This window comes from Calidris pugnax, unplaced genomic scaffold (assembly GCF_001431845.1).
Source record: "Calidris pugnax isolate Ruff unplaced genomic scaffold, ASM143184v1 scaffold70, whole genome shotgun sequence".
NCBI classification, from domain to species: Eukaryota; Metazoa; Chordata; class Aves; order Charadriiformes; family Scolopacidae; genus Calidris; species Calidris pugnax.
In genome coordinates, this window is record NW_015090862.1 from 6,262,274 (window position 1) to 6,278,522 (window position 16,249).

General features: G+C 37.6%; 1 protein-coding gene across 1 annotated transcript in view; it reads left to right on the plus strand.

Moving 5' to 3' along the window:
- NEDD4 (neural precursor cell expressed, developmentally down-regulated 4, E3 ubiquitin protein ligase) overlaps positions 1-16,249 on the plus strand; it is a 59,953-nt gene that overhangs the window by 513 nt on the left and 43,191 nt on the right. The window contains exons 2-5 of the mRNA XM_014944650.1: positions 10,298-10,371; positions 11,946-12,024; positions 13,117-13,155; positions 13,577-13,630. Coding sequence (XP_014800136.1) covers positions 10,298-10,371; positions 11,946-12,024; positions 13,117-13,155; positions 13,577-13,630 — 246 coding nt within the window. The remainder of the gene's footprint in view (positions 1-10,297; positions 10,372-11,945; positions 12,025-13,116; positions 13,156-13,576; positions 13,631-16,249) is intronic.

Below are 16,249 nucleotides of genomic sequence, written 5' to 3' on the forward strand. Positions count from 1 at the left end.
CGGGGATTGTCACAGACGGTGTTGGAAGCACTGGAGCCGTGCGTGGATTAAAATTGTGCCATAGGTAGTTCGGGGCCTGAGCGGTGATGCTCTTCCCCTCGTTGCTGACAGCGTGAGAGACTGTGTGCTCCTCGGTGGTTTTTCTAATAAACTCGTGGGTAACCGAAAGTGGCTTCTCTCATGAGGTCATAGTTCCTGAGTATGGGTGGCTTTGGAAGGTGGCTGATGCTGGTGTTCCCGTCCCTAGCTTCAGTGGCACACAGGTGGGGAGGCCTTTAGCAACGGTAGAATATTGATGGAAAAGTTAACTTTATCAAGAAGAAAGGAGGTGACTTTTTTTTTTTTATGGCAGGTACAGGAAGACTAAAAGCAGCATCCATCTGAAAGCTGTTTGGTGACCTGTGTGCAATGTCAGTAATGTTGTCTTTGAGCCAACAGGATATTTTACCAAGACTGCCTTTGATCAGCTCTTTTTGTGTCCAGGCAGTGATGGTCTCTGTGTCAGTGCACACTTGTTGCATCCTTTGCAGGAATTCACTTAATTAAAACTATGAAATATTATTCCTAGACTGCTAGCATGGCTCGCTTTCCTAAGTTCTGCTTTACTTCTGGAGAAGTAACTCTAAAGCTCTCAGATGATTTTATTTTTTTCCCCTTCATCTTAATACTTGAATTGGATAGGAGTTCTATTAGAAAATTAGCACAATGTGCTGCAAGGGTTGCGGAGCACTTCCTGTTGCATGATCCTATTTTCATCTGCTAGTAATTTTTTGAGGCTATCTAGTTAGATTAAAACATTTCATGCCTCAGGCTCTCTATTTTGACTTTATTAGGCTTTGGTCAACTTAGCTGTTTCTTAGCTTCCCTTACTATGGGGAAAATATTTTGAAGTCTGGTCAAAATTGAACAATTTGGGCCTTCCCTCCATCCTCTTGAACATGAACATCTTCCTTTGGAACAACCGTTTGGGGAAGGGGGAGAAAGTTTGAATAGGTAACAAATCTATCATCCATTTTTTTCCTTGATTCAAATGCTTAGCCAAACTTTTTCAAGTTAGAAATGAGAAAAATGCAGTTTGTTTATGATCAGAGACTGCGATATGCAGTTGATGCTTATCGATTCACATGTAAAGAACTTGCTCAGTTTTCTTCATAATTTTCATGTGTGATTCTGCATGTACAAATGACAAAATGAATGATTTTAGGGTTATAGCAAAGCTGCTGCCAGCTGCTTTAACCTAGAGTACTAGAACAGAAACTAGATTTTTGCCTCTCTAGATTGTCTTTCTTTTTGTTTTGTTTTGTTTTCCCAGAGTTTAGATCTGGAAGATTGCATACACAGGATCACAACAAGATACACAATGTCAGAGACCCAAATTACATTGAAAGTAACATCAAGGAGTTTTCTGTAAAAACCTCCTGTGCCCTTGTTTTGCAAGCTTTTCACAGTTAATGTCTGCACACTGCTGTTTCCCTGGGGCTGCTCTGTGACCCATTCTGCAAGATGCATTTGCTTGGGGTATGAATCAAAATTGTCTGGTAAAAGAAAGCAGTGTTATCTGCAAACCCTCTTTACTTGTTGCAGCTATTGTGTATGATTATATGGTAAATATAATAATTGTAAATAAATGGTAAATACAATAGGGAATGAAGGTGAGTGTTGAGGCAGTTGAATGCAATATTTAAGTGTGGATTTTCCTCCCCCTTTCCAGCCCCCTCGCCAAGTTATGCATTTATTCCAGCTTTCTTGGTTAATTGTGTATTAGTCACTTGGACTTGATAAAAGATTGCTAATATGATGTTGCTGACCCAACAAAATGATGAAGAAGCTGGGATGAAAAGGAAGCTGTAGCTGAGGTTATTCTGTATACAGTGAGTTATTGTATATGTTTTATTTAGGTATCTGAATTTCAATGCCTGAATCTAGCAGATTCAGTTTTCCTTAATTCCTCTGGCTCAGTTTTTCTTCTCCAAAATTGATATAGTATCCCTCTGTCACCTGTAGGACTTCATATCACTTAGTTGGATGTTGAAAAAATGCGAGCTACAAAAGTCAATGAGGAAAACTAGTAATTCTGTATTCAGAACGAGGTCTTAGCAGCATGTGGAAAGTGAGGTCTGGGGTCACATGCTGAAAAATGAAGGCAGGAGAAAACACAAAATAGTTGTTCGTGAGCAATACCAATTTTTTTTACTTAGTACGGTGTCTGTCTTTTAGAAAGAAATAGTTTATGATCCTATCATCAAAAGTTCTGATGGGATGAATATGCTATAACAGGCTAAAATGAATATAATCTAGGAACAATATTAGACTAAAACTGAATGCTGATCACGTTTGTGAATGTTTGTGAATTATTTTACATTGAAGGACAGCGTATAGGAAAAAGGCAAATGAACAGATTATACATCGTGCTACAACTGATATCGATGTAGAAGAAGAAAGAACTCTAATAATATTGTTAAAAATTGCATTTTATCCTCTCATTAACTTTTTTTAAAGAGAAAAGAAATGCCCTAAAACATACTTCCCACCTCCAGGTCAGACTTTCTCACACAGTGCTCTTTGCCTCAGGCTGCTTAAAAAAAAACTCAGTTGGAAGCATTAACTGCAGCAGGCTTTGTCTTGACCTGTGAAGTGAGTAACCGTGCCTGTTGCATATTCAGGATATGTCTGCCTTGCAATATAGTTTCAAGTGTTGGTTCAGGTCTGCAGGAGCAAACCGACACAACTGCTGCTGCTTTTCTTTGTCATAGTAGTGGTAGCTTTTCTGGTGCTCTTAAATGTGCTTTTTGAGGTGGAGTGTCCATAGCTACAGGGTTTTTGGCTGAGGGACTTTCTAATAGAAAGCTTTCAGGTTGCCAAGACTTGGATTTCTGTAGATTAAACTCTTTGATCGAGCATTTTCTGACACTGGGCTATTTGCTTCCAGTTACTTTGGTTTTGTGACAATTAACTGCAATGCTAAATACAGAATTTTATAACAGTAATTATGTAGTGATCTTTCAAAGACTGAAGGAAGAATCATTGATATTTCAGCTAATGCTCTGTTATTTCTTTGGTTATAGAAGGAATTACATTTTTCAGTAGTTTGCTGGGTTAAAAATATAATTATTAAAGAACTGTCTAGAATGACAGTGTCTTTATTTCTGTTTTCTATTAAAATACCTGCTTGTACTGTAGGGCTTTGGAATGAATTTGATAAAATGACACTGCTTACCTATATAAATGTATTTCACATCCTATTTAATTTAAAAATTTCTATATGTCAGAGTTCTTACACTCCCAGGCTGAATTAAGGACTTTCTTGTTTTACTTAGCTCTTTTTATATTGCCTAAATAAGATAAGTTAGCTAGCTTTTTTGATTTGTTGTGTCTATTATGTTTGCTGTAGTAGTCAGACTGGTAGTGGGAATCAGACTAGCAGTGTGAACTTTTTACAGGCAAAATTATTTCCCACTTGCATGCATTTGCCATTTCATGTTTCTCTGTCACTTCAGAGCTGTCCTATGTAGAACAAATGTTCTTGTTTTTTGCAGGTCACGTAAGATTTCTCGTAAGCATATGGTATTTAATTCTGGAAAGCTTTAGATGTATTTTTATATTCCTTTAGGATATACTACTGGTGCAGGTTGTTTATGGTTATTTAGGTTGCTGCTGGTGAACTGAATGTCTTGGATATGTGGTTTGTCTTCTACTTTTGCACACCTTACCCCCAGCCCTTTTTATATTGCTATATTTTGGAAATGATTTTGATGACCAGAAATCTTTCAAACATTACTTTGGAGAGTGGCATGTACTAGTCTTCCTCTGGATTGCTTCTGACAAAAATGGTAATTTTGTTTGGCTCGTTTGTGCCAGGGCTTCAGGCAGCCACGTGCTTCTGTTCATGTTCAAACCCGATAGCCTCCTCAGCATCTCTGTACTAGATGTCTGCTTCACTTGAAACTGTTCTTATATGGAACACTCAAATAGAAAAAAAAAAAGTAGACATGCATGTCTCTGTGCTTCAGAAATGCTGTGAATTTATTCTAGGCTGTGAAGGACTTTCCCAATGGAAGGCATGATTTGGAACCCAGTGTGTCTGGAATAGTTTAGATGCTTGTAGGAATGGTGATGCTTGCTGGTTTGGGGTTTTGGGAGGTTTTTTGTTTTGGGTTGGTTTGTTCAGTTTGTTTGGGTTTTTTGTTTGAACAGCAATATAATTTGTGTAAATTTCATGGTTGCCAGAAGCTGTCTTAGGTACCTGAGTTTTTTTTGTTTTGTTTATTAAAGCCTTTCTTTCACACTGATCTAATAAACATGGACTGTGACTGTTGACGATATTGAGTTGAAAAGTGGTTGGGTTTTTTTTTTGGTTTGAGGCTTTTTTTGTGCATGTGGTTTTCTTTTTTTTGTTTTGTTTTTTAACTACAGTTCTGTTTGCAAACAGATAACTCTGCTAGCAGACTCTTGTCATCTTGAATCTTTTCCTTAATTTACAAACAAATGGAGATCTTAAATACAATCTGTAGCAACAGGCAACATTTCTTGAAGAATGAGACTTCCTTATTTATGAAAACAAAATGCTCCTACAGTACAATTAATGTTTAAGTTCTTTTAGTGAGTTAGTAAGACTGGACTGTAACCATCAGGTGACTTTCATTATGTTTATGGTATTGATTATTGTAGGTCTATAGTAGGAATCTTCCTGAATCTAAAACTTCCTTTGCTTGCTTTAAGAAAATTTATTCAATGGAAAAATGTTTCAGCTCTGTTGGTTGCCATAGAGGGGTAAAAGAGTGCTCTCTGGGCTATGAAGGAATGGTCAAGATCTGCCGCCTGGTGAAATGAACTGGAGATGCTAACAAAATTTACTACCATTTAGAGGGCACCTAACATATTTGTCTGCATTGCTTGCAAGGTCTGAATATTGCAGGAACTACTTTCCTGCAGCTAAGGCTCACCATTCTGTGGGAAATGCTTTCTTTCAAATGAGATGGTAAGTTTTAACAATGACTTAATTGGGCTGATTTCTCATGCTGTCAACTTTATATCTATTTCCTGCTGGAATTTTCAAGCTGAATATAGCATGTATAAGTGTTCGTAGCTAGCCTGATCTTATAATAACGTGTTGGAGTTTTTTGTTGAAGATCTAAAGAATTTTATTTAAAATTCTTAGTACCTCTTTCTCTATAATATGTGAGGAAGGTCTGTTCTCAAATGTTGTTTTTAATGTTAGACAGGTGAAGAATGTCAATATCTTCTGGACTGCTTAAGGGAAAACCTGCGCTAACCTCAGTGTAGGTAATGGAAGAGCCAAATCCTTAATTATTCAGAATCTGAGAGGTTTCTTTGAGATGAAAAGACTTGCTCCAGTAAATGCCATTAAGGAATATGTTTTTGTTGTGAAACACTCAAACATAACTTTTACGGTCACTAATGATCTCAAAGTAAAAAACAAAACAAAACAAAAAACAAACAAAAAAAGCCAAAACCAAAACCCAAACCAGAACAACACAAAAACCAAACAAACTTTTAATGCAATTTGAAATAAGTGCTCTTGGATTAGAGATACAGACTAGGAAACTTGCGAAGATACAGGTTTTTTAACACTGCTGTGTTTCTGTACTCAAATTGGGAGATGCAGAAAGCTATCTTACTTATTCAACTGGAATATGTGGTCAGTTTAGCTGTAAGTAATCTTTTGGCATTGTTTCCAAGCTGCTCTTGGGCTTCAGAGCCTCTTATGTGATGATGTCTGTCTATAGTCAACAACTTGTGCTTGAAATACAAACCACTAGTAGCTAAAGCTGAGTACCTTGAGTAAGATGTCTCACAGATTTGAGAAGCATAATGTAAAAGAAACTACATATTCATGGTGTGTATCTCTTATGGTAGTACTTATTCTTTAATGGAGTCTTGGCTTTAGTGCACTTCTACCCAGGCAAGTGTCCTAACTTTTCTTGTTCTTTATATCTGTTCCTTAATGAGGTAAGCAGTCTGTGTAGGTGTGCACTGCAGAACACTCTGTAATAGTTGATAATCTCTTTTCCCCCCTTTCCCCTTCCCCTCTTCTGACTTTCTGGACCTCTGTACATGGGATGGGAGAGATCACTCTCAGTGGAACATAGAACATGCTCAGCCCATTCAGCATCCCTTTCTTTTTGTGCTTTTTCTCTGGGCCAGGCTATTTGCCGATTTCAGTTTCGAACTTCCAAGCTATTGGTATGTTTATTTCAGTCTGCCTTACCTGCACATACCCAAATCTGAATTTTCTGTTCCCTTTTTATCTGTGCACTATATGCAGACATGATAGGAGACTTAAGAAAGCCCTAATATATAATTCCTGACATTAACAGAATCTTAAAAGGTGATGCTGCTGTACTGTTTTATCATTGTAATATCCTTTGATACTCTCTTTTTGGCTTGATTTAGTGGTAGTTGATTCTTGACCTATCTAGCTGGAACAAAAGAATAACAGGATGTTATTGCCTAGAGCAACTGTTTATTACAAAGTGTGCTCTCTGTTATGACTACTCAGACCTTTTTATATTGGCTTCCTCAGAAAAAGCTGTCTAGTAGTCCAGCAGATACTACCATTTTATGTTTTAAATCCTTGCTTGGTCTATACAAACACCCCTTGTACAGCTCTGTGCCAGAGCTGTTGCCTTTGACGGGCTGTTGTGTGTGCATGTCTGTGTTACCAAGCAGCTGGGTGCACGGGCATTAAACCTGTAAGACTCCTTGTGTGTTCAAAGCAGCAGTGAATGCTCCATCTCTTCAGCTGTACAGACAGAATAAATTCAGACTGACGGCTTCAAGTTAACATCAGGACTGCAAAAGTGTGGGTAGGCATTTATGGCCAGGAAGAGACTCTTGGGGGAGATAAATTGATCTGAGGGCAGTTTCCTAGACAAGCTGCAGTGCTGCTATACAGCTGTCACATTCCTGTTGCTGATTAGGTGCCTGTCCCTTCCTATGCCACCAAAACCACTGGAAGCACTGCAGTGGTGGAAGAGTAGCAAGGTGAGCTTGAGAGTGTCTACAGTCAATATAGAAGAGGTACAGGCTGTAGGTGTCTCGGACCATGAAAGTGCTCTCAGGCTGCCACTGCCTGTGGGCATATAGAAGCAGTTACCAAACCACCATTTCTTGTGCGTGTTCCTATGAAGGGGGCAAATAAGGAGCTCCTGAGGAAGGTGAATAAAGAAGAAAAGGTTCAAAATTGCCTTTGAAGCCATGAAATTTTGGTTTTGAACCTATTCCTTGTGAATGCTTTGTCTCCACGTAGAGCTTTCATGGCCTAATCTTTGGCTGCATTAAATGGTCTTCAAGCAGTCCTGGAACTGTTAGGCTGTTCATCACTTTCTCAGGTCAGTGTTTGGGGCAGCTTTTGTGAACTGTAGCAGCGGTTCTGCCTGTGAGTGGGGAGAAAAGGTCATATGGTCACAGCACAGAGCTTATCCTGTGAGCAGGCCTCTGCCTCTTCAGGATGCGTGGGGTCGTAGTGTAATGGATCCTTCCAGCATAAGGCACTTCTGACTGTATTTGGATCGAGCTGTCTGAATTTCTTCTGATCTGCCTTGCACACTAGTGTGACCAGAGAATGGGGAACGTTAATCTCTCTTGACTAAGTATTGTCCTTGCATGTTTGCTTGGGTTTTTTGATGAAGTTTCTAGTCTTTATAGCTTGGAAAAGGAAGAAGCAGACCCTTCAGTATCACCTATAAGTTTAAAAAATACAATAAAATAATAATAAAAAGGTGAGTGGTGGCTTTTTGTGGGGTGAGAATGGCTAGTGGTGAAAGTGAAAAAGGAGATCTATGGGGAGGACTGTGTTGAACATTCAGAATTTTTTTGTAAACTGTTTTGTCAACCTAAAAGGATACTTCTACATGGAAGTTCATAAGCAGATGTCAGTTCGCTTAGTTGTTCCACTAGGCTGACTGAAACCCTGTAGCTGTCCTAGTTTGGTACCAACACCAAAGAAATAATACTCTCTCTTTCAGCATAGCATGTTTAAATCTATCTACTGTATACCAGCCTCAGGTTTGCAGCTTCTAGTTTCCGGAGGTCATGTACAAAGCATATAGTCTTTTTGTAAAATAGCATTCAGATAAATTCAGGTCTGTATTATAAGTAAATAAACTGCATGATTAAGCCAATGATCTCCCTCATGTTGACTATGTTCATGGCATGTTAAGCCTGACTCTGAGATGCCCGTACCCAAAACCAACTTTAATTGTCTTTACTGTTCTTGTGCTTGAATCACCAAAAAAGGCTTGTGATCTAAACAACTAAACACAGATGTAAGAAAAGGTATTTGTCTTCCAGGGTAGTGTATCTTACACTAGTGTTTTCTCTTGGTCTTTTTTTTGAGGAGATGTGAGATTTTCTTGAGCTGGGTTCTGTCAGTTGGGTCCCATGGGCTGTCCCCTCTTCTTATTGGGAGAGGGTAGTGGTACACTGAATGAAGTGCGTGCAGAAGTGCTCAGTGAGGTTGGAAATGCATACATGGTGCTCTTCAGCTTGAGTAGTCTTACTGATGTTGAATGTCACTGAAACCAACTAATAGAAGATTAATTGAACACTATTTTGGAATGTAAGAAGGGTGGATATTTTAGGATATTTGTGATATATAAAAATGCTAACAAATGGCTCTTAATTTGATGCCAACATAGTTTTATACTCTTTTATTTGGTGGTTTGTTTTAAATTTTCCCTTATTAGCTGGTAGTCTCTGTCTCAGGATTAGCACGCAATTCTCTGTTACCTTTACAAACCCCTCCAATTGGTATTGGCTGGGGAGTTCAGCCCTGTGGTTATATATGAAACCAATGATAAAGCAAACTTTCCGAGTACTTCCTATGTGTCTCCTTTTGAAAGCACTTTCAATGATATGTGGAATTCAGGAAGGCCCCAGGGACAACATCTGCTGCCTCACCATTGCTGTGGTATCTGTTTAACTCTTCCACCACCTAGATTGGATCAGCTTTCCTCACCAGCATCTCTGACTGGCCATTGCCTACAAACAGTCCTTCATCTGCAGAGCTTTTTGCTTTCCAGAGAAACAGTGCTCATTTGTCCTTTTCCTCTGACATGGTCACAGCTGTTAGGATTTTTTTTTTCCCTGTCTTGAATTCAGTAGCTTATCAGATGAGCCATGTAAGACTTTGCACAGCTATGTTAATTAACAGAAGGAGTGCAGTCACTTATGTCACTCTTGTGAAGCTGTAATTTGAATAATGTGTAACTGAAGTAGTTTTTGGTTTTAAAAAATCTCATACTCTGTTGACACGTCATTTCAGAAATTCCAGTATTTTGATCGTGGCCTCTCTGTGCTGTGAAAAAAAAGATGCAAGAATTCTTTATTCTTGCCTTTTTTTGAGAGTTCTTTACTGCTTTATTAATCTGTTCTGATGAATTTGGTACCCTTTTTATTGCCCCCAGGAAATCTGATGAGTGCCGAGATACCATTAGGTAAAAATTTGCTTGGTCCATATGCATTTATCTGTTTAAAGCAACTCCCTGGAGCGGCTAGTGAGATGTAAATGGCAGCCCATTCCTTGTGTCCTAACAGATCATGTCCATGCGCACCAAAAATTGCTATGCTGTTCAGAGCATGTTCTCACAAAGGTCCTTGCCTACTCTGTACAAAAGATGGCTAAGAATTGCCTACTGAGAAACATGGGAACTGCTTGTGGAAACTGCTCCCACCTGCTCTCGTTCCTGTGAGCAGTAAAGTCACTGGGCTGTATGGTTGGTGGCAACACCAGCTTGCTTTTACCATTGCCCCAGGAGAAGATCTTCATGTGTGCGCTATGCAGTATGTGCATACTGCATCCGATCTGATGCAGATGTACTGCAAGGCTCGCTGGGGAAAATGGTGATGGCTGCTGCCAGAACAATTTGTCATTTGGGAAAGATGGCTGACAGGAACAGTTGTATGCTTGGTTCTGTGGGATTAAGCACCCTAACTCAAACCAAAATCCCATTCCTTTAGAATGCTGAGATAAAAAATAAAATTAATTTTAAAAACCTCAAACCCTACTCTACTGACTTATCCCGTTTTTTGGATTCTGTGTCTACCATTGTATGTGGATGTGATGGTGATAAGACTTTAAAAGGCGTAAAGGTAGAATAAATTTGCTACTGAAACTTAGAACTGTTTCTGTCAGACAAAGTAACTGCGTTACCTAGTCTATAGTTTTCAGTGTAAATTCAAAAGTATGCCAATAATTGCTTTTAGCTTTGTAAATTAAAAATAGAGCTGAAAAATAAATCTGAATGCGTCTTGAATATGTTGTTTTGTATTTTAGGAGAACACGCGGATTGTCAGGGTGAAGGTTATAGCTGGAATTGGCCTGGCCAAGAAGGATATCTTAGGAGCCAGGTAAGAATATGTGCCTTTAATGTATTATGGGACAGCTGTTTATTTTCTTTCCACAGCTGTTTAGATCTTAGAAAATCCTGCTGTGCCTCTTTCCAGAAACATCAGAACTGTTTTAACTGGTAATCTTATAAAATGATCAGAGACTATGTAAACATGAAGATAATCTGTGTTCTTGCCCAGGAGTCACTTGGACAGATCTTATGCATTGGCAAAATAATGTGTGAGAAGGCTTAATTCTCTGCATGGTAGGATACTCCTGCCATGAAAGATTGATACATGTATACATTTTACTTCAGGTAGACTGCAGCTACAATAGCAATAGTTGAGTTACAATCAAAATTGTCTCATCTGAGCTTTAAAGACTTGGAATGAGTGCAATGCTAAACAGTGGTAGCAACAAGACTATTTCAACTTCAAATTATATGCAGAGGAACAGCATCCACCAGTTCTATAGGTTCGGTAAACCCATGCCAGTGGCTACAGGCTCTGGGTATGTACAGATTTGAATGTTAACAGTCTGTATACAGGAAGAAACAATCAAAGTGGCTTAACATTTACCACAGGAAAGATTAGGCTTTGTAATTGAAATGCTCTGTAGGATCTTGTAGAATTGGTAAGTGGCAGCATGTAGTTTGTACTAAAGCTACTTTTTCTTCTGGCCCATGTACAGAGGGTCTAGAAAAATACCGATGGTTTTAGAACTAGTTCTGCTGTCAGCTGCTTTGGCATATGTACAGGAATGCTGTTATTTTAGCACTAGCAAAATTGTTACATGTGACATCAGTTTAGCATTAGAAAAAATTCTCTTGTGATATTCATATTTTCCCTAAAGCCAGACAGTCTCACTTTTTTTTCACATACAGTTTTTTCTCTTTAAACAAAAATAGGGCAGCTTTTCTCATCATAACTTAAATATTTGGAAATCGTATGCTCTTTTGCCTTATGGCAGACAGTCCTGGTCACCTTTTGTTACTAGTCTGTTTGAGCAATTTAATGCTTTGACTCTGTTTATGAAAAGCAGACATTCATATAATCTGTTGTTTATTGTACCACAGGAAGGGAAAAAAAAAAGAGGCAGTAGGCCGTTTTAAGCAACTGTGTTAGGACACCTTTATTTACAGAAAAATTTGGGTTAAACACTGTGAAACTGGTAGAACATATTGCACGTTCAAGGGAAGTACCTCAAACTCCAGGTGATTTAAGTTGTTAAAACCAGGAGATTTAATCACAGCTGATTTTTTTTCACGTGTCTCATTGAAATGCATGGGAATTTAATAAATCTGTTCTCATGAAATAAGAACTGTGAAAGAGGAGAGATGATCAGATTGTAGTGAGACACAGAATATAAAATGGCGTGGCTAGTATGGTCATAATCGGCAACAATGTTCAGATTAGTATTATCTCTGAAACTATTTAGAAAATGATTGTAAGTACAAATTGTATGGTGTTCATAAGTAATTGTAACTCCTACCTTCATAGCTTCTATTAATGTAAGCCTTTTAAAACTCAACTGCTAATAATGCTGACAAAAAAGGATATAGCAGCATGCTTATCTTTTTCTTTACCCCTCTCAGTGACCCGTATGTGAAAGTGACAGCGTATGATCCAGTGAATGGAGTCCTTACCAGTGTTCAGACAAAAACAATTAAAAAGGTTAGCCTTCTTATCTTTGTGGGTGTGGTGATTTTGTTTGGGGTTTTTTTGATCAAACTAGAGGAAAAGTTACTACTACAGGAAATGTGAGAACTGTGTAAACGGACATGGGGAAAGGAATATTCCATGACCTACGCTGTTTCTCTGTTCATGGCGTTATTTTGGTATTTTCCCTTCAATAGTATTAGTGAAAGGCAGAGAAACACTAAGGAATATAAGGTGAGTACGGTTTCAAAACTACATAATTCATGGAAATACTGGATTGTTCTGATTTTCTGCGATCTTTAATGATATAAGAATTTCTCCTTGCTGCACAACTTTTATCTTTTTTTATGTTTGAAACACAAACATGATTTGTTGTATTTCAACATCAAATTGCACAGTTCACCTGAATCATGATAATACTCATTTCTCTAGAATACCTGTTGGTAAAACTCAGTGTTAACACTGGTAAGTTATGTTAGATCAACTAAAAATGAAAAATTGTGTTTGTGAGAGGGAAAGTACTCCTCACTGTACTCAGATAGTGGCTGTGATTTATGTTACAAAATTGCTCATGCATTTTGCTTTCATGTTGATAATTGTTTAGCTATGATGAGAGTTCACAATATCTCTAGTATTTTAAAAAATAGCCACAATTGAAAGATGTGTTTAGGTGTGCAGGTTATATTGTGTTTGTCTCACCTATGCATGGTCTGTCTAGATTACATTGTTGAGAGATTTGGCATTTGCTAAGAGTTCATAATTTCAGGATTAACATACATTTGTGTATAAGCAATGAGGATAGTGGACTGAGGAGACAGTGGTGATTACCACTGAAGACATACCGTAACTCAACTGATTTGGACTGTATAATATGCCTTTCTCTCTATCCATGGCATTAGCCAAAATCTGAGAATACTTGCCTAAATTGTCCTCATTCTGCACTGTATTAAGGAGTGTAAGAATCCTATGACTTTTAACTGCAGTAGCAAGGTTAACTTTTGTAATGGATGTAAAACATCAAAAAAGACACCAATATAGAATTGTTACTATAACTAATGCTGTTTTCTTTTTTTTTTCCTTCTTCCCCTCCCCTCCCCTCACATATAGTCCTTAAATCCAAAGTGGAATGAAGAACTCTTATTTAGAGTAAGTGGTTTTTACAGCCTTATTGCCTGTGTTGGATATTATATTAACACATGAGTAAAAATGTTTTCTCACTACTTCAGCTTAAAATCAGAAAAAGTCTGTAATAAATGTTCAAAAAGCCTCACAAACTGCTTTACTTAGAAATATATGTTAACATTTTTATTTGTGCCAGAATTAAATTTTCAGTCTTGATGTTATTCCATGAATAAACACAGATTTAAAAATAGTTTGGGATAGCACCAGTCTTGGCTCATTGGTTCTCATAGAAATGTGTTGCACAGTGAAATGGCAACAAGGTGCAGATTTGCTGTTTGATTTAGGCCTTATGTATTTCTTTCCTCCTGCATAAACGTAGAGCTTTTGCTGAAGAGAAATGCTGTAATTCAGCATATATTTTAACTATTAATGCATTTTTTCCTAGGTTAATCCTCAGAAACACAGACTCCTTTTTGAAGTATTTGATGAAAACCGTTTGGTAGGTCCTTTTGTGTTCATATTGCATTGTATTAAAGACTTGAATGAAAATAAGTTCATCTGGGTTCAACATGGCTAAAAAACCCACACCAAATAACCTTAACTTTTATAATGAAACCTAAAGCTAAAGGCAGACCTGGTTTGTTTAATTATCTGACATTACAACTTTGTGATGCTTTGAAGCAGTTATATTATTATTCTTAACTTCCAATGTGCTTTAACTCATAAAAGTGTCCTTTTTTAATAGTGATTTTCAAATGATACAGCCAAAGTCTTTGGTGGTACCAAAAGCTCTGTATTGAATGTTTATTTTTCCCACAAAGTAGCATTGACAATGTAGGTTTCTCACACCAGATACAGAGATGCTTCTTCTGTGTATGTGGAGTAGTGTGAAAGAAAGCATGTGTACATTTTCTTTGGAAATCTTAAGAAGTGGGACAGTGGATTATGATCTTGTAGATAGGTATCACTCTCTGCGTGGCAGGCCATAAGTAAGATAAGGATAGCTTGTGCATTTATTTTCTCAGTGAAATCAAAACTCCTCCTCTGACCATGCTCTCATTTAAGGTGTGAAGGTGTCTGTTTACCTGTCTTCTGTCTGTATGTTTAATTGTAAATGAGTAAGGCTGGCAGCAGTGCAATCATGACACTTGGATCCTAGGGTGACTTCACAGACATTCCTTCTCACTGGAATATAAACCTTTTCCTTTGGCAATAGTTTGAAACTAATAGGAGGCGTTGAGTGCTCTTTAGTTTGTACTCCAAACACAGTTTCATTCTGATAGCTGTTATAAAGGATCTTTTTGTGCTTGAGTAGTGTGCTGGCTATGAAAAGCTTATTTTTTCCTAAAGCTTTCTGCATATACTCAGTAATCGATTGTATCTATTATGGAGGTGCTGCTCTGCTAAAGTTGGGAATAGTGAAAATGTATGTAAATAAAAATACAAACTGTCTAGAATAATTAGATTTAAGAAAAAAGAGGTGTGTTTCTTGGTTATAGGCATTATGTAGTCCCCAGACCATTTACTTCTTGACTGGTGGTATTACCTGTCCCAAGTATTTCAAATAAAGTGTCTCTGTTATTTTTTTAAATGAAGTTTTTAAGGGAATTAGCAGCATTTGTGTCTTATGTGGCAGGTTAAATATGGTTTTTCAGGATGCTCAGGTGTTCATCTCAACGGGATGTGGGCTACAATGTATTCTTCATGAGGTTAAAGTGCTTTGTCTGTTAGTCGTTGGAACGTTACTGCCACCGCCTGGAAGCCAGGAGGCATGATTAGAAACTTGGATTCCTGATTTTTTTGGGGAGAAGGCCAACGCTTTCTTAGTGGTTTCCACCGAGAGAATTCCATAGCGTTTTTTCTCTAATCTAGAATAGATTAGTTGTTTGACCTGTTTGCTTATGGGAGAGGAACCAAGAAAACATTTTACTGGCAGCAACTCGGAAACGGTGGTTTATTTCCTATGTATAATTATATTTAGAGATCAAAGAGTCATGACCTTGTCACTGTATAGCTCTACAATAACGCAATATTTTTCATCTTTTCCATCTCATTCAGTGAATGGAAAAGGCTGTCTCCGTATATCTATTTAGCTTGCTTTCAGAAACACAAAATTTCTATCCCAGATATCTTGAACTGTTTTAAGTAAGTCAAATTTTTGCCTTAGCTGTGATTGTTGTTTAGCATTAACAAGCTCCCCGACTTCTATTAATTCATCTTCATATGTCAGAAATCATAGGTGCCTGGCAGACTCTCACTAGCATGTACAGCTACCATCAGGTCTTCCATCTTCTGTTATTTTAGGGGGCTTCAGTGTTAATCAGCCCTTTTTTTCTTCTACCTATTGGATGACTCTTTAAATTCTACCTATGAGTAAGCTGATAAAACTGAAGTTCTTTTCCATTTGTGAGACTGTACTCCCAACAGATAATTTCCTCTTTATAAAAATTTATCCCAAGTGCTCTAATTCCCTGTAACTTTTGGGGAGAAATTGAAGCTTAAAATCCCTGCATTTTGGTTTTAAGAAATATTGCTTTCTTGGAGGCCAGGCTTAAAACTTACCACCTTCAACTTTTGGCTTAAATTCAAAGCCCTGCTGCATCAACCTGCATATCGCCAACAACTAGAGTTTTAAAATATTTCTATAATAGCTTTAAAACTTTGAAAAGATTGCCTGTCTTGGATTTGGCAAGGGAACACTAAATCTAAGTTTGTTCTGCTGCCTTGTTGTAAACAATTAGTAGAATAAAGGGTTTGAGCCGTTTGTGGAGTCCTCAGTTATGGTTGTCTTTAAAAACACAATAGAAAAATTTGTTAAGAAGGACAATGAGATCACTTATGAGATGGACCAGTAAAGGTACTAGATGACTTTTTGCTATCTCTTCCTGTCTTAAAATAACTTGTGATAACTAGGTATATTTCAAATGAATGCTAAAATCTTTTGTTGATATTGAAGAAGTCAATGACGTTAAGATTTGAATGGAGGTACTGGTACTTTTAAAAAACTAATATTTTTAGTTTTTGTCAACTGTAATTCATCGAAATAGAATTTTGCATTTTAAAAGCCATTTAATGTTGATTAAGGAAGCTGTAGTTGGCTGGCTATACCTATACAGTT